General features: G+C 41.2%; 2 protein-coding genes across 3 annotated transcripts in view; both read left to right on the top strand.

Annotated features, from left to right (window-relative positions):
- Window positions 1-118: 118 nt before the first annotated feature.
- LOC115636984 (forkhead-associated domain-containing protein 1-like) lies at window positions 119-21,096 on the top strand. Its single transcript, XM_030537769.1, has 10 exons — window positions 119-199; window positions 3,040-3,122; window positions 4,250-4,361; window positions 5,808-6,014; window positions 12,537-12,813; window positions 14,398-14,471; window positions 14,946-15,173; window positions 17,279-17,402; window positions 18,366-18,496; window positions 20,700-21,096. The coding sequence occupies exons 3-10, from the start codon at window positions 4,266-4,268 to the stop codon at window positions 20,847-20,849; spliced, it is 1,287 nt and encodes a 428-aa protein (XP_030393629.1). The 5' UTR covers window positions 119-199; window positions 3,040-3,122; window positions 4,250-4,265; the 3' UTR covers window positions 20,850-21,096.
- A 2,353-nt stretch (window positions 21,097-23,449) lies between these two features.
- The window catches only part of LOC115636983 (forkhead-associated domain-containing protein 1-like), a 38,704-nt gene continuing 35,203 nt past the window's right edge, over window positions 23,450-26,950 (top strand). For both annotated transcript variants that reach the window (XM_030537768.1, XM_030537767.1), the window contains exons 1-2: window positions 23,450-23,532; window positions 25,492-25,600. In XM_030537768.1, the coding sequence (XP_030393628.1) occupies window positions 25,547-25,600 (54 nt within the window). In that variant the 5' untranslated portion in view covers window positions 23,450-23,532; window positions 25,492-25,546. The remainder of the gene's footprint in view (window positions 23,533-25,491; window positions 25,601-26,950) is intronic.

Here is a 26,950-nt window from a genome sequence, read left to right as displayed (position 1 = left end):
GCGGGGGCGCCGGTCCTGCCCCGCCGGGTGCCTGCCTGCAGCCCGGCCCCGAGCGCCGGGGCCGCCTCCCAGCTCCGCCTCGGTTGCCCCGGAGACCCGGGTAACACACTAGCACCGCCTCGGGCCGGCCCAGACGCGGCCTGGCTCGACGGGGGACGCCCCCGGGGCCCTAATGCCCGCAGCGGCCTCGGCGGCGCTGGTGAGTGAGGAGCAGCAGGGCCGCTCATGCTGCCCCGGGCTCTGCGTGCGGGGCTGGGGGCGGCCCAGTGCACGGCCCCGCCCGAGGGGCTATTGCAGGGACGGGACTCCCTGGGGGGGGGCCAAAATGGAGCAGGTCCCCTCTGGCCTGAGGGGTGGGACGCCCATCACCCCACCCGGCAAGGCTCCTGCTGCGACCCCAGCACGCCCTTGTGCCCCCCCCCCCCCGGCCTGAGGGGTGGGACGCCCATCACCCCACCCGGCAAGGCTCCTGCTGCGACCCCAGCACGCCCTTGTGCCCCCCGTGGCCTGAGGGGCAAGACGCCCATCACCCCACCCGGCAAGGCTCCCGCTGCGACCCCAGCATGCGCTTGTGCCCCCCCCTGGCCTGAGGGGCAAGACGCCCATCACCCCCACCCGGCAAGGCTCCCGCTGCGACCCCAGCACGCCCTTGTGCCCCCCCGGCCTGAGGGGCAAGACACCCATCACCCCACCCGGCAAGGCTCCCGCTTCCCCGAGGGACCCACTGACCCCAGCACGCCCTTGTGCCGCCCCGGCCGGAGGGACAAGACACCCATCACCCCACCCGGCAAGGCTCCCGCTGCGACCCCAGCACGCCCTTGTGTCCCCCCGGCCTGAGGGGCAAGACACCCATCACCCCACCCGGCAAGGCTCCCGCTGCGACCCCAGCATGCCCTTGTGCCCCCCCGGCCTGAGGGGCAAGACACCCATCACCCCATCCGGCAAGGCTCCTGCTGCGACCCCGGCACGCCCTTGTGCCCCCCCCGGCCTGAGGGGCAAGACGCCCATCACCCCCACCCGGCAAGGCTCCTGCTGCGACCCCAGCACGCCCTTGTGCCCCCCCGGCCTGAGGAGCAAGACACCCATCACCCCACCCGGCAAGGCTCCCGCTGCGACCCCAGCACGCCCTTGTGCCCCCCCGGCCTGAGGGGCAAGACACCCATCACCCCACCCGGCAAGGCTCCCGCTTCCCCGAGGGACCCACTGACCCCAGCATGCCCTTGTGCCGCCCCGGCCGGAGGGGCAAGACACCCATCACCCCACCTGGCAAGGCTCCCGCTGCGACCCCAGCATGCCCTTGTGCCCCCCCGGTCTGAGGGGCAAGACACCCATCACCCCACCCGGCAAGGCTCCCGCTGCAACCCCAGCACGCCCTTGTGCCCCCCCGGCCTGAGGGGCAAGACACCCATCACCCCACCCGGCAAGGCTCCTGCTGCGACCCCAGCACGCCCTTGTGCCCCCCCGGCCTGAGGGGCAAGACACCCATCACCCCACCCGGCAAGGCTCCCGCTGCGACCCCAGGATGCCCTTGTGCCCCCCTGGCCTGAGGGGCAAGATGCCCATCACCCCCACCTGGCAAGGCTCCTGCTGCCCCGAGGGACCCACTGACCCCAGCACGCCCTTGTGCCAGGCCGCCACTAACCTCACGGAGACACCACCAGGCCCCCTCATGCAAGGCTCCCACTGGCATGATCAGTCTTCTTTGGCTTGACCCCCGCTGATGTGAGGGGCCCCCTCGTGTGGTAATCCCACAAACTCCACCACCTGCATCGTGCACGGCTCCCACTGCCCCTATGGAGCTCCACAGGGATGCCAGCCCTCTCCCAGCCACCCCTGTGCAAGCTGCCCACTTACCCAAGAGACCCATGTAGACGGCATCCCTCTTGACTCCAAGGGCCTTGTGAAGAGGAACGGTGCCCTGTGCTAAACCATTGCCTTGAGATTAAGGGCTCTGGGGAGGATAAAGTTTTGTTTCTGAGACTCACTGGTGCAGTATGGTACAGGCTGTTCTATGGGTAGGCTAGAAATCTGCGAGGGATGGAGGCTGCAACTTTACACAGAGGGTTAAAAAATACTTGTGGTAGTGTGTATGAGAGCCAGCATATCGCTGCACAACAGCTTCAAAACTAAGGACACAGTTATGCCCATTCAAAGATGCCTTATTCTGTTATAGATTATTATTCCACTTCCTGATGGAAATAAGTTGTCCTGGTATAAGCACATTTATACTGGTATAGCTGAATCCCCCCTAGGGGAGTTGTACCATTTAATTATAGTTAGAGCAGGACAAGTGAGTTAAGATTGACAGACACCAATGCAAACTGTACAAAGCAAAGAAATAAGCAAGCTAGTGATTCAGCACCATGCTCTGCTTGCTAGTTTCCCTTCTCAACTTTGGTTATTGCCCTTCTACTACCCAAAGCCCAGAATTCCCCCACACATTATCCTGAGCCAATGGCTTTCAACCTTTCCAGACTACTGTGCCCCTTTCAGGAGTCTGATTTGTCTTGTGTACCCCAAAGTTTCCCCTCACTTAAAAACTACTTGCTGACCAAATCAGACATAAAAATACAAAAGTGTCACAGCACAGTATTACTGAGAAATTGCTTTTACTGTCTCATTTTTGCCATATAATTATAAAATAAATCAATTGGAATATAAATATTGTTCTTACATTTCAGTGTATCGTATATAGAGCAGTATAAACAAGTCATTGTCTGTTTGAAATTTTTGTTTCTGTTACGTTTGCTAGTGCTTTTTATGTAGTCTGTTGTAAAACTAGGCAAATCTCTAGATGAGTTGATGTACCCCCTGGAAGACCTCTGTGTACCCTCAGGGGTATGTGTACCCCTGACTAAGAACCATTGTCCTGAGGAACCAATGGCCCCTTGAACTCTGACCACTTTTCTGTAGAAACTTGAGATATAACCCTCCCTTGCAGGTGCACATATCCTAGAATATCCTCTCTCCACATGATTTTGGCATGATTATATATCCCTTGGACTCAACATAAGCTGCTACCCTTCTGCTTTTCCACAGCCTCGTGAGAGGACGTGGGGCAGCACTGACTCCTAGACCATTCTCCCTGCTTTCCAGCAATGGATCCAATGATGGTGTATTAGGTTAGTGCATGTAGCTTTACATGTGTAGACCTTAATAGGGTTCATGCCCTTCAAATTATACATATTGAACTCTGTGGCACTCTCAATATTTGTTGTGTAATTTTCAGTATCCTAGTACAAGCTTTTCCAATGATGTGAAGCTTTAGTTTGTTTGCTGAGTGCTGTTATTCTCATTCCTGGCTATGGATATAAAAGGTATGTTTGTATATAGTGGAATACAAATGAATAGTTTCTCCAGTGCTTCTTGAACAGAGGATTTGTCATAGGCTACGTGGGCAAATGGTTATTGGAGAACCTTGTTAAAATATTGGTAGCACATCACTGAAGAACTGTGAAATGCATTTCAAAATGATGTGCAGAACTTATACCAGCAGAAATATGAGTTCTGTGCATAGAGCACTTGCAGGACTGAATGCAAAGTTTTAAAGCAGAATTGCTATTTTACAGATGAAACCTACTGTGGGAGGTAGTCATCTTTTTGGTGTGCTGTCAGCTGCATAGGATACCAATTTTGCAGAGGGTACACAATTTTCTCACCCTGCTGTGAGTGTTAGACCTCCTAAAGTGAAACTGTCAGCTAGTCTAGGTTGCAAGTGGGGAAACAAATTTACAAAGAAACATTGGTAATGATATTTTTAAAAGGTCAATAAAAACATTTGGTTGTTTGGATCTAAATATTTTCAGGCTGCATGAAACCCAAACATTGCAGCATCTGTTAGTGAAAGAGAAAGTGAAATTGACCAGTCTCCAGATGCCTCTCAGTCTCAGAGTGAAGTTCTGAAAGTACTGTACCCAAATAGCATGAATGGTATAAAAAGTAAATTAGATATTTAAAATTCTTTCTGTCTTTGGATGGGATTTGAATTTTAATGGTGAATGGATGCGTAACTCTCTCAGGCTGTCTTGAAAATCAGTTTTAATTATTTTTCTTTAATTACACAGGGTAGAGAATTTGTCTTTAATTTTAATTTCAGTCTGACAGCATCCCTGTAAATAAATTATGATATTTCTTCCATGTTATTTGATACTGTTCATTTAAGCTATCTGAAATGTTTTGACTGGAGTAATTGCAAAAGTGCATTGGATAGCACTTAGAAAATGAGTTTTTTAAAAATAAAACCTTACAGGTAAGAAGAAGAGACAATGAAAGCCTTTTTAAAAAGTTCAGATGGTGTTTTTATGCTGAGATCAAAAGTAACTACTATAGGAAGACATGAAGATTCAGATCTTGTTCTGAAGGTATGAGCATGACATTTATTTTCATTATTATTCTTTACAGCCCTTACTGTTACTTAACTTCATTACCCCATTTATAACAATTTCAGTCTTTCTTAGTCAGCAGTGGTTTATTTGATTTCATTTAGGCCACAGGGATAAAATAACAATTAGAGAATATGTTTAAATATTTAAGTTAGACAACCAAAAGAGAGAGGAATTATTTGATATGGGTTAGGGTCATATAACATGAAGCAACGGCCTAAAACTGAAAAAAGGAAAACTTAACATAGACGTTAGGAACCACCAATTCAGTTAGACAACTCAATAATTTGCCAAGGAGGTTGCTTAAGCACCATCATTACAGGTGTTCATACATGAACTAGCTAAAGCAATTAGAAAAGGATAGGATATTACAGAAAATAATGCTTCATTAGTGCTAGGGACTAGATCCAAAGCTCATTGAAGTCAATGGAAATCTTTCCTTTGACTTCGGGGGGCTTCGAATCAAGCCCTATGTGAATAAGGGTAGGATAAGAATGTCTTTTTACAGCTGTTTCATCTGTAATTAAGTTTTAAGATCACAATTAAAAATAGTTCCTTTTCTTGAGATTAGTTTGCTAAAAAACGCAGATGTCTCTACACAGGAATGTTTTTAAACCATGAGTCTACATTAGGGATGTTGTACACCCAAAAGTACAACACCCAAGTTAGTCAACAAAAGAGCCAACTGAAAACTGTCTGCAACTTCATACTCAAAAGTGGTCTAAATAATGGTTATTTATTTAGAACACACACCAAAATATATGTAGAAGTAGATCTTAATGTTGGTGCAATTTAACACTTGTGTATTAGCACTCTACAGTAAGTGTCAAGGATGCTTTACACTACAGAGAGGAAAAAAGACAGGTTCTTAGCTTACAGTGTAGGGTCCTGATACTGCAAATATTTGCATATATGAGTAGTAGTCCCACTGAGTTCAATGGAAGTACTAAATGTGCAAAGTTACTCGTGTTTTAAGTGTCTGTAGTATTGGGGCCTAGGTTGGATATGAAATAATATGCTATAGAGAAAGATCACAAAAATCACGGGGGAGAGGAAAGTTTTTAATTTGATACCTTCATTATTATCATATGCATCTCTCTGTAACATCAGTTATCCATTTTTTTTGCTGTGATCTTGTATATTTTGGTACCTTTTCAGATGACCTGTCTGACATAAAATGCAAAAATGTGAAGCTTTTTTAAAAAAAAAATCTAGCCATTGAACAAAATAAAAAAAACCATACCGTATCTTGCATAATAGATGAGCAATCAGCAGCCATTTTGACTACCTCTGAGCCAAAACATATTATTGTATGATATTAGCCAGATGAGACAAAACAAAATAAATCCCAGCAAAATCCCCATTGCGATCCATAACTCTGGGAAAATTTTTGCACTGATTTCTGAAACAGTTATCCAATTTCAGTCTGTAGGTATTGAAGATCACCATGCAGTCATTGAATTCAGCGATTCAGAAAACAGCTTTGTTCTTCAAGATTTCAACTCTCTTCATGGCACTTTCGTTAATGATTGCCATATACAGAATGCAGCAGTGAAAGTGGGTGCAGGGGATATTCTGCGCTTTGGTTCAGGAGAAACATCCTATGAGCTAGTGATAGAAAACACTTCTCAGGTAATTTCCCATGAGTGGATAACATTTTTCTATTTTGTAAAGTAGCTGCATATGAATGTCTGCTCCAGGGGTGAAATTCTGGCCCCTCTGAGGAGTTTTCACCCAAAATCTTTTAGAAATTCCATTTTTAATTAATTTATCCACTCTCTTATGCTAATGTAAGAATAATGCAGAGTGGAACCTGACAGATGTGTAAAATCTAGAATTGAGGAATGGACAACCCTCTTTATTTACAAAAATAATTATATTGATACAAAGAATGGAGTTAAATGTTTGGTAAAAAATGGGCTGAAATTGCTGAAGTCTGATTGGATTTGTTAATCATGTGACTATACCAAATTACCATTTCCTTGGTCCTATTCAGGACCTCCTTTCTAAGATAAATCTCCCTTTGACATTAAGGTACAGTGCAGAATAAGGCTCCAATAGCTATGTATTTGGTTACATTTAAAACCCAAACATATTTCTATATTAATATACCAGAAAAATAAAAGCTAAAAAATTCTGCTTATTTTATTAGTTTTTTTCCTTCTCTCATGTTTCTCCCTCTTGTAATTTCTGCATTTCTGGTCCTTTTTTCTGTCCCTCACCTTTCTAGTTCTCATTCATTTTCAGTATTATTATGTACTAGAAGGTCACTCACCAGGGGTTCCTTGCATACCTCAATTTCTCACTCCACCACACTCTGTGTGTTGTCTTTCCATCCTCCTCTGTTTTAGCGACTCTGTGCTGCTTCTGCCATCACCAGAGGATTTGTGTGCCTACCATTTCTCCCGTTCTGCCATTCCAGGTTCCCTCATTCTCCCCCACACAAACCAGCGCCTCTGGGCTTATCTCCATTTTCACTTTCCCATATGCCCTTCATTCCCCCTGCCTTTTCCCCCATGGCAGGGAGTCTGTATGCTTGTCCTTCTTCCACACTGGCTCCATCAATTTCCCACCATCACCATCAGAGGCCCTGTGTACTATGGCAATTTGGGGTCCTGCCGTGCCCCCTATCGGGCCCCGTTTATTTTCTCTGGTGGCTAAGGAACTCCTGAGATGGGAGCCCCGTGCAAGTGCATCCAGTGAGTATTTGTTAATCCAGGCCTGCCACTGAGGGTTCTGTGTGCCCCTTCATTATGTTCCTGTTGTGCTAGGTACTGCACAAACAGCACAAAAAGATGGTCCATGCCCAAGGAGCTTCTTTTCTTTTCCTTCTGTTTATTCCCCTCATCCTCTTTGCATGTTCCATATTACCTTTTTCTGATACTCACTTCCTTAACTAGTACAGTGGGTGTACTTTAAAAGGTTCTATTGGATTAAGAGACATTGCCAGTTCCAGTTGTATGTCCTGTTTTAGGTATAGGTGGGGCCCTACCAAATTCACAGCCATGAAAATTGCGTCATGCACTGTGAAATCTGGACTCCACCTATGAAATTTGGTCTTTTGTGTGCTTTTACCCTGTACTACACAAATTTCATGGGGGAGACCAGCATTTCTCAAATTGGGGGTCCTGACCAGAAAGGAAATTGCAGGGGGGTCACAAGGTTATTTTAGGGGGGTTGCGGGATTGCCATCCTTACTGCTGTACTGTCTTCAGAGCTGGGTAGCTGGAGAGCGGCAACTGTTGGCCAGGCGCCCAGCTCTGAAGACAGCGCCCTACCAGCAGCAGCGCAGAAATAAGAGTAGCAATACCATACCATGCCATTCTTACTGTGCGCTGATGCTGGGGGTGGTTCTGTCTTCAGAGCTGGGCTCCTGGCCAGCAGCCGCTACTCTCCAGCTGCCCAGCTCTGAAGGCAGTGTCATCGCCAGCAGTAGTGCAGAAGTAGTAAGGGTAGCAGTGCCGCAACCCCCCCTACAATAACCTTGTGACACCCCCCCCCACTCTTTTCTAGCTCAAGACCCCTACAGTTACAACACCATAAAATTTCAGATTTAAATAGCTAAAATCATGAAATTTACGATTTTTAAAATCCTATGACCGTGAAATTGACCAAAATAGACAATCAATTTGATAGGGCCCTAGGTATAGGGCATGCATCGCAAACAGAGAGACTCTTTCAGAAGTAAAGTGTGATAATTGTACTTTAATCACAGCCTAGACATCTTACTCAGGTTTTAACATTTTCTTTTTCAAAAAGTCTAGCTAGGTATGGTACTGAGACAAGTTGTTTTCCGTTTGAGAAGCCTTCTCTCTTAAAAGCAAGGGAAAGAAATGTTCATGGATTCATTGAGAGGGAATTGGAAAATAAGAGGTCTCTAGCTCCACCTGCTGCGTAATCTCAGGCACTTCATTGAGAGGTTGTAAAACCTCCTGGATTTTTCTTCTACAAATGCACTAGGGACAAGAAAAGTTAAGCCTCTAGAAAACTCAGAAATATCTCCAGTTTTTCTGATTCTTCTTTAGAATTATAGAGTATCCAATTCCCTTTTCAAGTTGTGTTTTCAAAAGTTAAATGGTAAAAATAACAGATCATAAAAACTGTTATCTCTTAAAATTTGTGCTTAAAAGCAGTTTGATCCTTTTTCAAACTCAAAAGCATATCTGGATTATATGTGATTGCTTTATTAGCAATAGTGTCATTCATGTCCTTAGCATGAGACAGGCATCCAGCAAAGACACAATGTCACACCACAACTCTTGAACACAGTGTAAAATAAAAACATTCACGTATATAGGAAATGACTTTAAAAATGGAAGTGTAGTACTCTTGTCACTGGACAGTCAGCTGGTATCACCAAGATTTCAGGCGATTTATTTGGGAAGGAATTGATAAGAACCCGTAATACTTTTATCGCTCTGGGTCTTGATGATCTCAAGAAATTGGAGATCTAGAAATATGCCCTGAATAGAATAAAAAACAATCTGATAGATTCAGGCTTGTCTTTGGAGGCATGCCTCCAGAATTTGGGGAGGAGTGCTCAAATGCAGCAAACAGCAAAGGATATTGCAATAGTTTGTATTCTCATATTGCAAATACAGAAATGCTGCACTTCAAATAAATAGTCAAGGCCCAACTTTCCAAAGTGGGTGACTTAATGGGGTGACATATTCTATCACTCAGGCTAACATTGGTCACACAAAATACACATTTATATTAACACTTTGCAGCATTATAACTCATTCCATCACAGTATCTTAAAGTGCTTTACCAACATATAATAATTAAGCCTTGTATGCCCCCTGTAAATTAATGAAACATTACTTTTATTGTACGGGTAGGAAACTGAGGCAGGAAGCTGTTCAGTGACCTATTCAAGGTCTCAGAGTGAATCAGTGGAAGAGCCAGGAGCAGAACCCAGAAATTCTGGTTCTCAATGCTGTGGTTTAAGCAGTGGGCTACATTTTCTATACATAAATTAGATTGTAAATTCTTCTGGGCAGGGACTGGGATTATCAGTGTTGTGTGTAGAGTGCCAAGCAAAATTAAGCCATGAACCTGGGCCCCTGAGCACTACCTCAGTACAGATACAATAGTCCATGAGTGCTAATTTGAGTATCCGGATGCAGATTTTGGATGTCCTAGCCCAGTTTAGTAGTTTGGACTCCTCTCCCCAAAGATACACAGAGTGCTGATAACTGAGGAGAAAATCCTGATTTTAGGTGGTGACACCAACTTTATGAACTGATGCAGTTAGAATTCCAATGCTGTGGCAGAAAAACTGTTTAAATAAAGTTTGTCCACACCAGAACCTCAGGCATTTTCATTTAACAAATATTTTATGTACAATACATACTGACACAGAAACAGCACAACAGTGCCTTTTTAAAGCTTCAGGCTTTATGATTCCTTTTTGATGTAATAGCTTTGATGTTTGACATTGCTCACTATAGAGGGTAAATCGTTGTTAAGTTTCAGTGCACCAAGTATTTGCTATATATATAAAAAGATGATTTCCCCTTTTTTTAGTATTAAAGGTGAAACAATTTTTTAATTATAATTGTATAAAATGTTAAATTATTCAGTCCTGAACAAAACAAATATGTAGACCTGAAATTACAAATACATTTTAAAGGTAAATAAAACCCTATTTTTTTGACCCGTCAAGATCTGAGCATCAAAAACACCTATACAGAGTGAGGAGCTGCATTCATAATGCTGCTTTAGGTGTGTATGATGTTATCAATTCTTGCAGGAGAAACATTGGACCCTGAAATTGGTTCTGGGCAGGTAGGTAAAAGAGGACATTATTTTCACATTGTTTGCTTCAGATTTTTTTTATAAGTTTTTAATTCATTCATGCATTCTGTTTAAGACATAGGATCTTTTTTGTATGTATTTTTAAAGTATTTCAGTTCACCTTAAGTGAACCAAAAGTGACAAACCTTGCCCTTTTTCTCCATTGTTAAGTTATTTAAGGGGGACTGTGAGGAGGGCAAAGTCACGTTCTGCTGGTATGTATTGTCTTATTATGTAACCTTCCTTTGCCTGAAAGAATTTTAGGTACCTATATTGCCACAGTGTCATACAGCAAAAGATAAACTCTGAGGAGCCAATTGCTAACGCCTCAGTGGTAAACAGATTTAAAAGAATAAAACAGACAAAATATTGTTTGTTTCCCAAAGGGGTTATATTTTTCCAGCTGCAGCTAAGCCACAATCAAGAAATTCTTTGAGTCCAGCCTCTTTTCTTGCTTGGAAAATCAGCATATTCCAGTCATGTAGTGCAGACCTGTATCCAAAAAGGATGGTGGTAAAGAATGATAGTTGGAGGAATACTGAAATCCAGGGAGCAATATTAGCTTTTGCCTGAAAACTTGGGTGGCTGCCTAGAGAGATATCTGGCTCACCCTTTCTGTGGAAGAATACTCGTGTGATGACCAGAGCACTTGATTTCATGGGCCATACAGCTGATAAGAAACTTGGGCTCTCCCCTTTTCAAATTCTGGGACTTGTCCAGTAGCAAGGCAAGTGTTGTACAGCACGCTTACTGGTTGCCAGTAGGGTCCTCCCTTTGTGGAAGGTCCAGCTTCTTCTAGAGATGGGTCAAGTTAGCAATGTTTAGTTGTGGCTCAGGATTAGGATTGGGTTCAGGTTTAATGCTGAACCAGGTATACAGTTTGGATAGGATGGATCATAGCTCACAAGGCTTTGGCAGTTTTTATCAGAATTCAGTCACAACCAAACTGGAAACTAGATCTCTCTTGATTTTGGATCTCACCCAAGATTGAAACCACAGGCCAGGTTTTTAGTCTGGGGCAGGAATATAAACCCACACCATGAACTTAAAAGGAATTGGAATTCAGAGCTTCAGTTTTGGCTCATCTCTACATCAATTGAAAGGTGCTCTTATTAACAGATGAGCATGCAGTGCCCTACATCATTTCTCTGACGTGTAGGGCTATCAGGCTGGAAAATCTGATCTCAAACCAGGTGTCCTCATGGAGATAGCTTTTGTTTCAGAATACCAAATGACAGATTAAGATAGGGGTTCTCAAACTGGGGGTCATGAACCCTCAGGGATTGTGAGGTTATTACATGGAGGTCACGGGTTGTCAGCCTCCTCCCCCAACCCCCACTTTGCCTCCAGCATTTATAACGGTGTTTAGTATTAAAGAATTGTGTTTTTAATTTATAAAGGGGGTCGCACTCGGAGGCTTGCTGTGTGAAAGGGGTCGCCAATACAAAAGTTTGAGAACTACTGAAGAAGATAGCCTCCAGTTTAGTCTCCTGTCCACAACACAATGTTGTTGCTCACAAACCATTCACTTAATCACTTTATTTGGCATAGTTCCCTTCATACAGTTACCCCAGGGTACAAACTTTTATTCAATTTCTCTGAACATGGGTTTCCATCCACTGTCTCAAAGTGAAACTTTGCCAAAATGCCAGCGTTTTGGGTTGAAATCTTGCAGACCAATGGTTTCCACATGAAATCATAACCCAACCACAAGCTCTATGAATACCTAGCCAGATTTGCCTCCAAAGATCCACAAATTTGATATGATTGGTACAAACCAGTATTGTTTGTGTAAAGGAAATTTGTGCTTTGTAATCTACTAGAATTCTTAAATCTTGTCAATAATATAATGGATAAAAGAGAACCAGTTTGACTTTTACAAAGCCTTTGGCTAAATTCTGTGCAAGAGTTGATTAAGAAACTCAGGCCTCAGCCAGGTAGGCACTTAAGAACATGCCTAACTGTAATCACATGGATAGTTTGATAGACTTCATTTTAGTTGTTGTGATAGCATAGTGTGCCAACAGAGCATCAGAATGAGTTTTACTAGTATCGATATTGTATGATCTGGAAAAAAGGTGAATCAAGAGGTGGAAGATTTTGTAAATGACAATAGTTTAGGTTATCCAAGTTTAGAGATGACTGTTCAGAACTATGGAAAGACCAAACAAAGCTAAGTGATTAGGTAGCATGATGAAAGATGAAATTTGAAGTTGCAATGGCAAGGTAATGCAGGTTGATATGACTTTTTCTTCTATTCACACATGTTGTGAGTTCTGTATTAATATATAACATACACACTGTAGTAAGTCATTTTTCCCCACCCTCTGTACAAGATTGCATTTTTTCCCCCAGCAGACGTCTTGCCCACCAATGAAACGTCACACAGCATGGCCCGGCCAGCTCCAGTTAATTTCAGAGACAAAACTTTATACCCCTTCAACAACTCCTCCTCAGCTTCCTTTCCTCCAGTCCCAGCACCCATCCAGTGTTCACAACAGTTGGATGCATGGAACAAATGGAACTACACCCCATCCACCAAACAGAAGAAGACCTATGAGTGCTTGGGGGAGAAGTATGACGTCTTCTTTCTCTCCAGATACTTTCAGTAGGCCTACTGCAGTCAGACAAGGTATTTCATGATGCTTTCATTAACCCTTTATATAGCATTGCACAATAGTAAACTTGATCATGATTTCCATGCAAAATGATGTTTTTTCACACGTATCTACTTGTCAGCCTGTAGAAGGATTGTCAGATACTGGGACCGATTCTCCTCTCACACTAGTTTCACAGTGATGTAATTCCACTGACTTTGGTGGAGGTATTTCTGATTTACATTGGCGAGTGACAGGAGAATTAGGCAAGCAAACCCAATCCGATGGAGTTGTTGCATTGTCTTCAGTGGGCATTTGATTGGAGTAACTTTGTTTTCTCTTTTGATCTGTGATTATCAGCCGTTTTCATTGGGAGTGAGTTAAAAATAGAACCATATCTTGCACATATTTTCTAAGTGTAAAGAACAGGACAATGTCATCAGAGGCGGCTCTAGCTTTTTTGCCGCCCCAAACACGGCAGACAGGCTGCCTTAGGTGGCGCACCTGCGGGAGGTCCTTGGTCCTCCGGATTCGGCGTACTTGCTGCCGAATTTCCGCCAAATCCACAGGACCGGGGACCTCCCACAGGCATGCCGCTGAAGGCAGCCTGCCTGCCACCCTCACAGGGGCTGGCAGGGCGCCCCCCACAGCTTGCCACCCTAGGCATGCGCTTGGAGTGCTGGTGCCTGGAGCTGCCGCTGAATGTCATCGCTAAGGAAAAGTTCTAGAGTTTTAAACCCAAATACAGCTGAAAAAGCTGAACTATGTTTTTAACGATAGTTGGCATATTGTATAAGAATTTGCATTCCAGCAAATTTTAGGGCCATATGATAGGATTTGGTAATGTCCCTAACTCTACTGTAGTCCCTAACACTATAGAATGACATAAATCAAATATTTATTTTTCTTATTCTTGTTTTTGATACGTATAGTAATACAAAAGATTAAATAGCAAATCATCAAATTGAAATGTATCTAAATGTTTCAGACAAAAAAGCATTGCTGCACAATCATGCCAGCACAACAGAAAAGCAGTGATTGAGGAAAACACTTAAGCATTTGTTTAACTGAATTTTTAAGTTCATTGAAGTTAATGTAAGCACATGCTCAGAGCTAAGTGTATGCTTAAGTGCTTTCCTGAAGAGTGATGGACTGACGCTTCAATGCTTTTCTAAACCAGGGCCAAAATGATCCATATTCTGTATTTCATAATGTTATAACTTATATAGTCCTAGTTATTCGTATGCCATATGTCATAATATTATAGCTAATATATGCACAGTTATTCAATGTTGCATATTCAGAAAAACATTCAGACATCATATCTTCTCCTCCTCCACTTGAGGATTTTTATCTTGAAACTATATTATATTTCACTGATTATATAGTGTGTTTATGCCTGTGAATGTCATTTATTATAACATTTTATTGTTAGTCTGCAGTTGCTTGGATACAGTGCATAGATACTAAAATGATGGTTGCTTTGGAAATGCTTGTAGATAAACTAGGGAGATAAAAATGCATTCATCCTAATCAGAACAGGCTCTTGTGTTGAATTTCTCTGCAAGTCATTAGAAGCCCCTTTTATTTTTTATATTCAATCTTGACAAATGTACCAGGAAATGGACAATCTGGAGCAAGTGGAGTTCCATTATCGGGAAGTCATCATATGGATTTACTTCTTCAGGAAAAGGTGATGTATGAATGTGACATGGAGGTAGATCACAGAAACATTGTTTATATCAACAGGAATATATTGAAAGCAGATAGTGTGATTGGTAGCCAAACAAAGCAGAAATGCTATTCAGATAGGGTCTTTAAATGACTAATAGTAAAAATCCCTTCACCCACATCACTGCAGAGTAACTGATTTTGAATGGGACTGCACACATGAGTGAGAATTACTATATGGACAAAGGAATGAGATGTCTTGGAGCTATTGAATTTCAGGGTGAGGAAATATAAGGTAGCAAATGTGAGTATCTGACATTTTGTTTTAAGGTTGTTGGACTACCACTATATTTTAATAATACTAGAATGAGCAAGTGTAGCATTTTGGAGACAGAAAATTTATCATAAAATAAAATAATTTGAAAGCCTTTTTTGGAACAGGCCAGAATGGTGTATCCACATTTGTGTATAATATTCAAATTTTTTTTGCGTGTAGGATGAAATAATTCTGAAAATGAAAGATGAAATCAGTCATCTCTTGCCTTTTGAAAGTGAGTCAAAACATAAAGATACAGTGATAGCCAATCTTCAGGATGAAATTGCAGTGATGACAAAGAAGATGGCTCAGGCTGCTAGGAATGATGTCGAATTTACTCAAAAACTACTGACCTTTGAGCGAGATATTGAAGCAAAGATGGAAGAGATTAAAGCCTTGAAAGAGCAGGTATTGAACTCTTAAAGGAACGCTGTCATCTTTAATCAGACTCTGTGAATTTTTTTTTTAAACTAACAATTGTTGCTAGAAACAAAAGAACTTAGAGGAGAAAAATGGGTGGTTGTTTTTTTCAGTTTGTTCACCTCTTTGATAACCCCTTGTATATAGTATCAGAGGGGTAGCCATGTTAGTCTGGATCTGTAAAAAGCAACAATGAGTCATGTGACACTTTATAGACTAACAGATGTATTGGAGCATAAGCTTTTGTGGGTGAATACCCACTTTGTCAGACGCCAAAGTGGGTATTCACCCACGAAAGCTCATGCTCCAATACATCTGTTAGTCTGTAAGGTGCCACGGGACTCTTTGTTCCTTTGTATATAGACACTTTATAGACAGCTTCCCTATTTGTTTGTGTACATCTTTCATACAGCAACAGGAGAGAGAAAACATTTTTAAAATATGGAAGTCTGATTGAAAAGCTATATGAATTGGGCAGGTGACTGGAAGGCATGTATAATATCTGAAACTACTTTGAACATATTTTTATGTTGACTGTATTTCAAGTGGACAGTGTCCTTTTTAAGCTCTGTGATCATGTGAATGCACACAGTGATAAAGAGCAAGAAAGGAGCAATCCTTAAAAATCTGATACATAAACAGAATTGGTGATTGTTTTCCATGAGTTGTCAGCAGCTCTGGTCTTGTATTATGATATATTGCAGGTAGAGCTGCACACTCCCACAGTGGACCCCTTCAAACTGACTACTTATCATCTCTGAATTAGGCTCATGAAACCAATTATTTTAACAATTTTGTTCCTTCTTTTTATCTCTTTGGCCATGATATGAAAAAGTAGACTGCAACGTTTCATCTTCACTCATGACAGCCAGGAAGTAATGTGTTTGATCTTTATCTGCATTAGAAAATGCAAATGACTTTGAGTGCTTTCTGTAAATTATCATCTGAAATATTTGTTCTTGACAATTACCTGAAGACTCTAGAAAAAAACACATAAACCAATGACCTTGAAATACTAGGCTTACTCCTCTTGTTGCTATAAGTTGGCCCATAATATATAATATTTTGACTTACTCATGCAAGCATCTATGAGGCTGCTCATGTGAGTTAGCTGTGAAGGACCTGTGGTTTATTTTTCTGAGTGTTTGCTGGAATATTTCAGTAGCAGAGAGACTATTTGACTTTTGTCTGTGCTAAGAGTAATCATGGTGGAATCCTGTTCAGTTTGGATAAACTCTCAGGTTTGAATATCTGTCTAAACTATTCAAACCACTCAGGTCCACAGAATTGGGATGGAGATCTTGGAAAACAAGTTCACAAATGAAGGTTCTCATGCTTTTTTTCCCAGTTGGAAATATCAAGTCAAGTTTATTAATAGCAACTTAGCCATTGATCAATGCACAAAAAATAAAATATGTTACAATATATATCCAGAATGATAAAATATTTAAAATATATGTACAAACAAATTAAAAAGAACAAAAACCAATTAAACCATATATAATTACCGTTCCACTTGCCTTTTCCTTATTCTAGTGGCTGACCATGCAAATAGGGCAACTGCTTGAATCACAGATACGCTGTCAGTTCCTAACAAATATTCTGTTTTCTAGAAACAGGCATCTGAGACAAACACACAGAAAGCCATTTTGACCTCAAGTGGCAGTACAAATTACAAAATCATAAGTAATGGGGTAGGTCTTCCATCTACCTTTGGACAGAGGTGATTACATTTCTCAGTGCTGTACATCAGACTTTTAAGTTAGCTATCTGCATAGATTGAAAACTGAGAGCTGTAAAGACCCTTCTTAACTTGCCATTGGACAGATTGTCTAAATATCTGGCATATCCATGGAGTTGGAAATGTAGCAAGAACACTTTTCTCGTAGCAGCTTTTGATCACGACTGAACTGGGAAGTATAGACATGAGGGAGTTAGGTTAAATGGCTTTTAGTTTTAATTAATCAATTTCAAATCTCAAAACAAGTCTGGTCCAAATGCAGAACAAAGATAGAGTTTGTTTGACCTGAGCTGGTTCGCCCATTCCCTATTTAAGGTAACCAATAATTTATTTTTTTGCTTATCTTTTGTAGATCAGCAGTCTGCAGAGAGATTCGAGCCAAGTCTTGTGCCATTCCCTCTCTGAAAGAGACCTAGAAATTGCAAACTTGAAAAAAGAGAGTGAGAAGTTAAGGAGGAACCAAGCTCTAACTACAGGTATATTTCCTCTGGCATCTCAGGTAGTGTACTTTAACATACAGTTTTTAGGGCTAGGATCACAGGTAGTATAGTTTAGCAATGAAAATGTATACTTTACAACTTTTCTGGCCAGAAATTATTTGTAGTGGCTTTGTGGACCTTCTAAAATTGTTCGTCCCTTTTTTCTATTTCATTTTAACCTCTTTGAGGCTTACAGATATCTTCTAACAGACGAACTACTAGAGTAGAAATAAGGATCATTGGGAACTAAATCTGGGTGAGTTGTGGGACAGATGGTTTATTAAAAAAAAAGGAGAGGAAAAAAACTCCTGGAATATAAGGAACTGTTAGTCTCTGTAGGTCAGCCCCTCAGCTGTGTAATCGGTATAGTTCCACTAACTTAAGGGACACTATGCTGATTTACTCCTACCGTGGATCCGGCCTCCTATGTGTGTTCTGAACATCTCTCAAGGGCTTTGTCTCAGAGTGCAGACCATTTCCCAATTTCCAGCCTTCCTTTATATAATGATTTAATAGTCAAAAGGACTTTAATATTGACACAAAATACTCAGTGTTTTTATTTAAACACTAGCTAACAATACAGTCCTGTTAGCGAAGTCATTTCACTCCATCTCAGTTTTCCAAAAGCAAACAGACTATGTTATATTTACTTACACCAGTCCACAGGGACAATTATCAAAGTTTCAGACCTAAACATAGTTTTTCAAGAAAAACTGAGCTGAGAATTGTTCTTGCCCAAAGGAGCATATTCTCCAAAGCACTGAATTCCTTGGGACTAATGGTCACACTAAATAACTCCCAGCGTGTATGGACTAAATTTAGATCTGCTTTCAAATCCAGATATTGTTAGTATATGACAAATATTTTTTCTTCTTCAGTGTTTATATGGTGATATTGTTTAGCAGGTTTTCATAACTGAAATGCCTTTGTATTCTTTAACCTAAATTCTGTTCTTCACAGGACTGGTGACCAGTTTGCAAAGAGATATTTCAGCAAAGGAGCAGAGAATACTGCAACTAAAACTGAATGCAGATAAACTAAAGAAGGAAAACAGGGAGAAGGATAATCAGCTTGCAGTCATTTCTGCCAAGGTTGACACCCGTGTTTATGTCCGCTGTTATTTACTGTACTACAAATGGTTTAGTAAAATAACAAGAACAAAATGGACCCAATTCAACAACTCCACTGATTTCACCAGAGTTATACCAGAGCCAAACTCAGGCCAATATCTATAGTTTCTGTATTTGTACAGTAGTTTCATACTAGGCAAGAACTAAGAGTCAGGAAAATGGGGTATGTCCTGCCCCTGCCCCCAGGACCCTAGGCACATACTTGGGTGGCCGCAACCCATTTTGTTATGGCTTCACTCTATTGTTACTTGAGCTACCTTTGATTTAGTTAGATTAAAGCTAGCTCAGGTATGTCTACATAGTCTCAATCACACCACCTGATTTCAGTGTTGACATACCAGAGTCTCATCCTCTTATGCCAGACTTCCATTTTACCTATGCAACCTAGGTTGCAACCTAGGCAGTTTCTGTATCACTCTCAAATTTCATTCTGCTGTTCGTGTGGATGTGATTCAGGATTTTTATGTGGTTCTGGTACATTGAAATCCCACTTGCCCTGCATGGTGAATTCCACTGAATAGCACTGAGTTCCTGTTAAAAGTACACTCCCTTACTGCAGGGCAAGTGAAAAACTCAGGTGCTAGCCTATATGTCTTTTTTTTTTTATTATTCTCCTTCCAATTTTAGCAACAGTGCTTTATTTCAACCAAGTGAAAATCCTTTTCATAGTCTGCATGGTCATTCTCTTCCAGTTCAGTGAACCTCTCCAAGAGCCTTTCAAAGAAAGCATGTCTAAAGAAGGCTCCCCAAACCCAGTGTATAAGCTTGTGTCCAACAGGTTTGCTCACTCCGTTTGCTGTGCTATTCTGACTGCTCTGCTGTTAGGTTGTGGCCATATTAGAGTAATGACAACACAACTATCCGTTCACAAGAGACAAAGGTGCCAAATTCAAAATGTTGCTGGCCCCCCACTTAATGCTATTGCTGCCTGTCTCCAAATCCAGTGGGAGCAGCCACTGATCTTCCCAGTACAAGACTGCAAGAGAGCCATCCTGCATACCCTGTTCCCTGAAGCGCAAATCAACTGCTTAGCAACTCACCAGTTCTGCCTGAGAGAAGAGCTCTGTGGTTTCTCCAGCCGGCTAAGAGGGATAGCATATTCCCTGCCAGGGTGGACACCCTATCAGAAAGCCATGGGGCAGGAAGAAAAGCCCAAGCAGAAGGGAGTGGATTTATTTGTGCATGTGAGAACATTTGTGTGCCAACCAGGAGGAAAGCAAAATCAAAATCACTTTTGATTGTCAAAATGTGGTGCCTCTTTTTGGTGGTGGAATTGGAGAATTCTGGGATGTGAGCAGAGCTTGGGATTTGGGTGGTCTTTGGGATAGTACTACTACCTTTTGGTGATGGTGGTGGTGGTTTAATCTGACCCTTCTCCGAGAGTTCGTCTGGCTGCTGTCTCAGCTTTTCATCACAGAGCTGCTTCATCATCATCATCATCATCATCTGGTGTCTGATACTTCCTGAAGTGGCTACTATATAGGTATCATGAGAAATTCTCCCTCTCATAGGGCCTGCATTTAATTCTCATCCAACTCTGGGACCCTATGTTTGAGCTCCTATAAATGAAGCTCATCAGTGTTTTCCCTTAGTGAATGGTTTTGGTTTTTGTTGTTTGCTTGGTACTTCTGATCTGATCCCATTCAGATTGAAGTCAATGGAAATCTGAGCCATATTGCTCACGTATTACAATGATGAGGGCCAGGTATGTACCTAGATAGGTTCATTTGTAAAACCAGCAAGTCGCAGAGTGTTTTTATGGATCCTTCTTTTTCAGAGTTATCAGTTTCCAGCTGTGAATTTTCCTAAATCTTCTCCTTTGGTGGGGTGGGGTGCTATTTTTATGAATCATCTCCTCTGTTTGCTTGTCTAAAACACTTGCATCAGGTTATTTCCAAACAAGGATTTTCCACCTCTGAGATTCAATCATTGCTTTGTCTCACAACCAAGCCCACTTCTGATTGTTTTCAATTCTTTTCTTTAAGAAAGCTGCTGTATGGCTTTTCCTAAACATGTCCTGTATCTGTACAAAGATGCTACCCTCAGGCTATACTTATACTTCTTGCAAAACAGCATAATCAAATCAAATTTAGAGCAGATGCTTGATTTTGGTCAGGCTGCATTACGGAATATTGTAACCTAAAACCACACTATTACTTTGCAGTTCCCAAGCAGTGAGAGGAGACCTCAAAAACCATGCATACTGGATTTCTGTGACCAAGAAATGTTCACCGAATCCCCACTCGTCTGTGTACATTCCCTTCATTTCAGATCTTTCCCCCCTGAACATCACACTGAGTTGGCTGAAACATGAGAGGGATGAGTTGTGCAAGATGCATATTTCTAGATGAGAAGGAACAGTCAGTGGTGCATGAGAGTGTACTGTTGAGAGTTTGACTGGTGGGTTTTTTCGGAGTACCACAATAGCATACTTGAAGAATTCCTAAGGAGCAGGCAGCTGTAACAGCAAAATACCAATTCATTATAAGTAACCCAGTTGTCTTGCCTGTAAATGAAGAAATATATTTCCTCTCCTTTCCTTCTGAGTTAGATTTTTGGATTAGTTTATCAGTTTTAACTGGAAGGCACAAAGTAGCTGATGGTTGGAGGCATATGACTCAAGGAGTCATTGTGAGAACATCTGAAGTTTCTAAAAATAGCTAGCTCCTAAGTTCCCTGTGTGACTCAATGTGGATACAGTTCCATCCGCGAACACAGGAGTTGATGTGCTTAGCATTTTACAGGAGTCACTCGGCTCCTCTCAGAATCAGCTCTCCATGATTCTGTGTAGCACTGCAGAAGACAGGGATCTTTCATCTCATACAAACTCCACTGCACAAATTCAACACTTTCTTCAAGGTGATGGCATTATAGGGCTGGCCCTGCAAGCCATGTTGTTTGAGGTGTTCTTTTCAAACCAGTGAGGTTAGTGATGAGACAAAGGGGCTGCAGGATAGAGCTCTAGGGATTGTGGAAAACAAATAGTTGCAAAATGGTGCACTAAAAAGTAGCCTGAGTTGCATAGCACTTTACACCCATGTTGTCCCCTCAAGTTAATCCTGATAGCAATGTGGATAGAGCAGGGTGAATTTATTTTTTTTGGCAAACAGTTTGTTTATTGAAAAATACAATTTTGGATGAGTCAAAACTATTCACCAAATTGGGTCAAATTCAGCTAATAGTTTTGACTGCAAAAAAAAAGTGGGGAAAAAAAATTCTGAAAAAGTCAAAGACTTTTTGTTTCAAAACAACATTGCTTCAAAATGTTGCTCAATTTCACTAAAGCAAATGGGTTAAAAGCACTTGAAAACTAAGCAAAATGTTTTGGTGTACCCCAAATGAATTTTTTTGTTTGTTTTTCATTTCAACAAGAGAAACCAAAGAATTGTCATTTCATGTTGACTTGAAACAAAAGTTGTTTTGGATTTTTTAGTTTGCAACTGAAAAATCAAATATTCTCCCAGCTCTAGTGTGGGTGGCGAGACTGTGTAATTTCTTTTACCAGGCCAGGAGGCATACGCTTATATGCAGGAAACATAGAGTCCTTACATGTAGCCCCATCCCAGAACTTCCCTCCATCATTTTCCTTGTTGGGGGGCTTGCAGAGAGTTCTGGAAAGAGCCAGATCGGGGCATATAACCTTCACACTGCCCTACCCTGTGTCCAGGGGCTTTCTGATGTGTGTCTGTATACATGTGTCAGTTAGAATCTGGCTCATTATCTGAACTTCTGATAACATTTGGTCCTACAAATATAACCAGTTTCTCTCGGCTCAGAATACTATCTCAGAACATACATGTGTTGTTTCATGTATTTGGTTTAAAATTTCTGTTAATACTAGTTCTGATCATCTTGTATATTTCAAACAATTTTTCTATTCCTTTCTTCCTTACCTCTGCATTTTCAGTAGTACTCTTTTTCTAAAGCATAAGGGGTTTGTCTTAGGTAGCTTTGTTAACTCTTACTTGTCTTTATGTTTTTCTTTTCTAAAGCAGGGAATGCTTTTCTAAAAGTCCAATCTGAAAGATGCTGAGCACCCCTTCTCTCATTCCTTTATGTGAGTTGAGGACACTCAGCAACTTGTGGTATTGAGCCTTTACTGTGGTGCCATACTATTTGGTGGTGCTCAGCATAATATAAAAATGATCTTATCTTCCTTGCTTGATGATTTTTTCCTTGGTTGCTGTTCATTCCAGTGTTCTAGAATTAAAGAGGAAATGAAGCATGAATTCAGAGAGAGAGAAGTAATTACATACCAAATGTGAGTTAGTTTTCTTAGTTTTTAGTTGCCTGGCTTGTTTAGCATATAGGCAAGCAGCAAATTAAAACTCCTCGTCCCTGAGAGAATAATTAACTAGACACGTTAAGAATGTATTGTAATCCGGTTCTTGTCATGGAAAGGGATGCAACTGCATAACAGATTGGAGAAATGTTGACTTCTGGAAATATTATAATAGCAGTTTTTCTATGAAGTGGAATTCTGAATTAAATAAGATTTAAACTACAATTGGCAATTAGTATATTGATTAGTAAATGTATTTTTTTTTCATTATTTGGATTTGTAGAACAAAGCATCAGAGGTAAATGAAAACATAAACCTGTCTGTTATTTGTGCTGTAAATGAAATGTTGCTCCTTAATTTTCCAAATAAGCTGATTAGTTTCACCCAGCTCTGTAAATCCAATATCTTTACAATGATAGATAGGGCGAATGTACTTCTTATTAGTTAAAGGTTTAGGCTATGCAGTAAGCTGAATTACTCAGATTGTTTAATAAAACAAAAAAGATCTGAAGTTAATGTAATTAAACTAAGTGGTTTATTGAAATATAATCTCATTAAATTGGGTGATTTACTATTTTGTGTGGTTGATTCCATTTTACTGGGACTTTTGCAGCGCATTGGGAGAGCTGGAGCTGCAAGTGAAGGGGCTGCAGGGAGAATGCAGAAGAACTGCCCGAACAGGAAATCATAACAAGTAGGCTTGCAGAAAAATAAAGTAAATTTCCTTTCTGCCTGCTAGCTTCTCTCCATGAAGTACAGTCCTGAAAGGGAAAGTGTGAAACTCCAGGCTAATACAGTCTTGAAATTGGGAATGGATTCCCTGACTCCACTGTGGTGGTAAGTACCATTGCGCAGTTCCTGTTCTGATTTTGGGCTGTGCAGCTTTTTGTTTATTTGTGAATGACAGGCCCATTTTCCCCTTCCACATTCCCTTGTGGAGGACCCACTGATTAGGCCTCATCCCAGAACACATACAAGGGTGGATGCCCCCCCGGGAAATTCTTGCTGCTTTGCCCAACCTTTCTGCAGCATTTTTCCTGCTTTTGTTCCTAATGCATCAGCAGAGGCCAGCTCAGGATTTGGGTCTACCCTCTGCAGCACATGTTCAAGTACTTCTGCTTGCAGCTGTTTTTTTCTTGAAATAGCTATTTCATTATTTTATTTTATTTTTAGAATGAAAATGAAATAAAATGTAGATAAAATGTTTTTATGGTATTTCTGCTATGAGATATTCTCCATTACAAAGGATTCTAAATTTACTCTTATCTCCTTTACACTTCCTTGCTGTTTCTTGGGTGGTGTGTTGGTATAGTCCCCCGATATCATCTCAGTTTTCTTTCTTCTATAACTCTGTTGATAGTGCTCTCCTTTTCCAAAGCAAGACTGTTGTGCAACTGAGGCTGCAACTTGTGGAGTCAGATAAGCAGAGGCCCAGTCTGATGTTCCTGAGATATCCTGCCCCCTGGAAAGGCCCATTAATGTGCTATAGGACTATTGCCTAGATTTTTATATCTTTGATCTCACTGCTTGCTCCACAATAAAGAATTCTTACTTTCCATGAATGTGATAGAATTCTTGTGTCTAGCAGTGGTTTCCAACTTTGTTACCTTCAATTCGGTGGATGTTAATTATAACTGTACTTTGTTCCAAGATCATCAGCTTAACCACTGTGCACAGCCTTTAGCACCAAGAAAACAGATATCACAGATATCTACCACCTGACCTAAAGAATGACATTTTCCGTTAATTGGCCATAGTATTAGAGCACTAAACATATTTGCTGGCCAGCCACTAGAGCAGGGGTCAGCAACCTTTCAGCAGTGGTGTGCTGAGTCTTCATTTATTCACTCTAATTTAAGGTTCTGTGTGCCAGTCATACATTTTAACGTTTTTAGAAGGTCTCTTTCTATAAGTCTATAATATATAACTAAACTATTGTTGTATGTAAAGTAAATAAGGCTTTTAAAATGTTTAAGAAGCTTCATTTAAAATTAAATTAAAATGCGGAGCCCCCCGGACCGGGGGCCAGGACCTGGACAGTGTGAGTGCCACTGAAAATCAGCTCGCGTGCCGCCTTTGGCATGCATGCCATAGGTTGCCTACCCCGGCACTAAACGGTATGATAATCGTAAACTAGCAGGTGCATGAATAGGTCTGATTACATTCAGCAGAGGAAAGACATGTGCACACACACACCCTAGCTGGTACATTACACGTGCATGGAGAATTAGATATGTCCTTTTTAGATTTATCAGGTATACTGGTACTGGCGAGACTCAAAAGAGTTATCTACATATTACTCATAAGTAATAAGTAGGGAGCCTACTGGAATCCTTCCTTTATAGATTGGCTGTAGAATGGAGCACATTCAGTAACTTTTTTATCTTGTGCAAGTGGAGACCCAAAAAGCTCCAGTACCCGTGACTTAATTTAAAACCGTGGGCAGCATGGCTAGAACTATATGACTGATGAGCTACCAATGACCCTATAGCTGGGATGTTAAACAGCTTAAGTACCCCGCACTGCAAATTAAAAAAAAAAAGTGACATTGCATGACCCAAAGTTATATGTGGACTCTACTGTTTTTAATAAGATTTCTGTAGGAAATAGTGATAGATCTGCTTATGGCATTATTATATGGTATCACTTTGATATTCAAGTGCTTTCATTGTTCAGGCTGAAGAGGAACTGAAAAAAGAAGTGGAAAGGAATGTCTGCAGTTACAAGAGATGGGGCGCAGAGAAGGCCTCATTAAAGCTGACTTGGAACAGGCAAAAGCTCAGGTAGGGGTTGCTGAAAGAAAATTACTCTGTACTCTGCATTACAGCTAACAATAGGAGTAGAAAACAGTAGTTTCTATAGGAAAAATGATTTGTAACTGCCATAAAAGCTATTGAGAGCTAGAATGCCACAGAGGAAAATATAAATTTGGAGCACAGAACTCTGTAGTTGCGACATTGATAATCCAAATTGTGTGTATCATGGCTAGGTTATACTTAAGGGTGTGTGTTTCCATATCTCATTTACAGATGGCTAGTGTTTATGATGCATAGGCATTTTATTGCTCCTTTTTTTCTGTTGTCCTCTCCATCACCCAGTCTCTATGTAAATCATCCACAACTTCTACCTGACTCACTTCAAGGAAAAACAGGCCCCTTTGTAAAATACTTTTGTTTAAGTATCTGCTCTGGTGCAATTACAAATCCTTTAAATGTTTCATTTCCTAATTTAGGGCCCTCTCCTTACAGAACGGAGTCAGCTACCACCATCTTTAAACAAGATAGTTGCTAGCAGGATTCAACAAAGTTTCCTGTCTGATACGGACAAGGATATATTTTTTTGGTTTGACAGTCATATTAGAACAGTGTTATAAAACTATGCAGTCATCTCACTTCCATCTTCCTCAGTGGTCTATAGCCCAGTGTTGTTAGCAAGGTTCTCAGCAAAGAAATCCTGTTCCCCTTGGCCAGAGAAGCTCTGCTATAGCATTAACTTTTTGAATGGGTGTATGCTAATTATCCATTACTTTTGGGACTAATGGAGCAAAGGATAAACATCAGGCCCCTAGTAACAAGTGCTTCACTGGGAAGTCCTGCCAGTGTCTAACAGGAACCCACACAATTGTCACAGATTACAAACTCCTTGTCCCACGAGTGCGTGTGTTTGTAGATGCGTTAGATGAGAGTCTGGATAATGTTTTGTCACAGACAAGGGAAGAGACAAATACCACCTAGCAAACAAAGTTATGTTAAGCTCACTTCACTGGAAATGTTTATAATTTGTTTCTGAAAAATACCCAGTGGGTGGCATTTTCAACAGCCTTCAGTGCCGGCAATGGGAATTTTACTTTAGAAAATCACACCCAGAACATACAGTCTAGCAACCTGTTCTAGTCTAGCAGTCTGTCTAGTTTGTGTAATTTGAAATGCTAGCAGGGCCGGGAGTTAAGACCTTGTAGAGGATTTTTGGAAAATTGTTTAAATATCTGATGTGTGATGCCAATCTGGTGCCTTTGCTCTCCAGAAACATTTTTATGAGTTTCACGGATAAATAATCTCTGACAGAGGTGCTTTAGTACTGTCCAGAGAGGTGACTCAGTCAGAGGCAGAGAACTCAGCTCAATCTTCCCTTCA

The sequence above is a fragment of the Gopherus evgoodei genome, chromosome 18 (assembly GCF_007399415.2).
Source record: "Gopherus evgoodei ecotype Sinaloan lineage chromosome 18, rGopEvg1_v1.p, whole genome shotgun sequence".
NCBI lineage: Eukaryota > Metazoa > Chordata > Testudines > Testudinidae > Gopherus > Gopherus evgoodei.
This window is presented reverse-complemented; position numbering and strand designations above follow the sequence as displayed.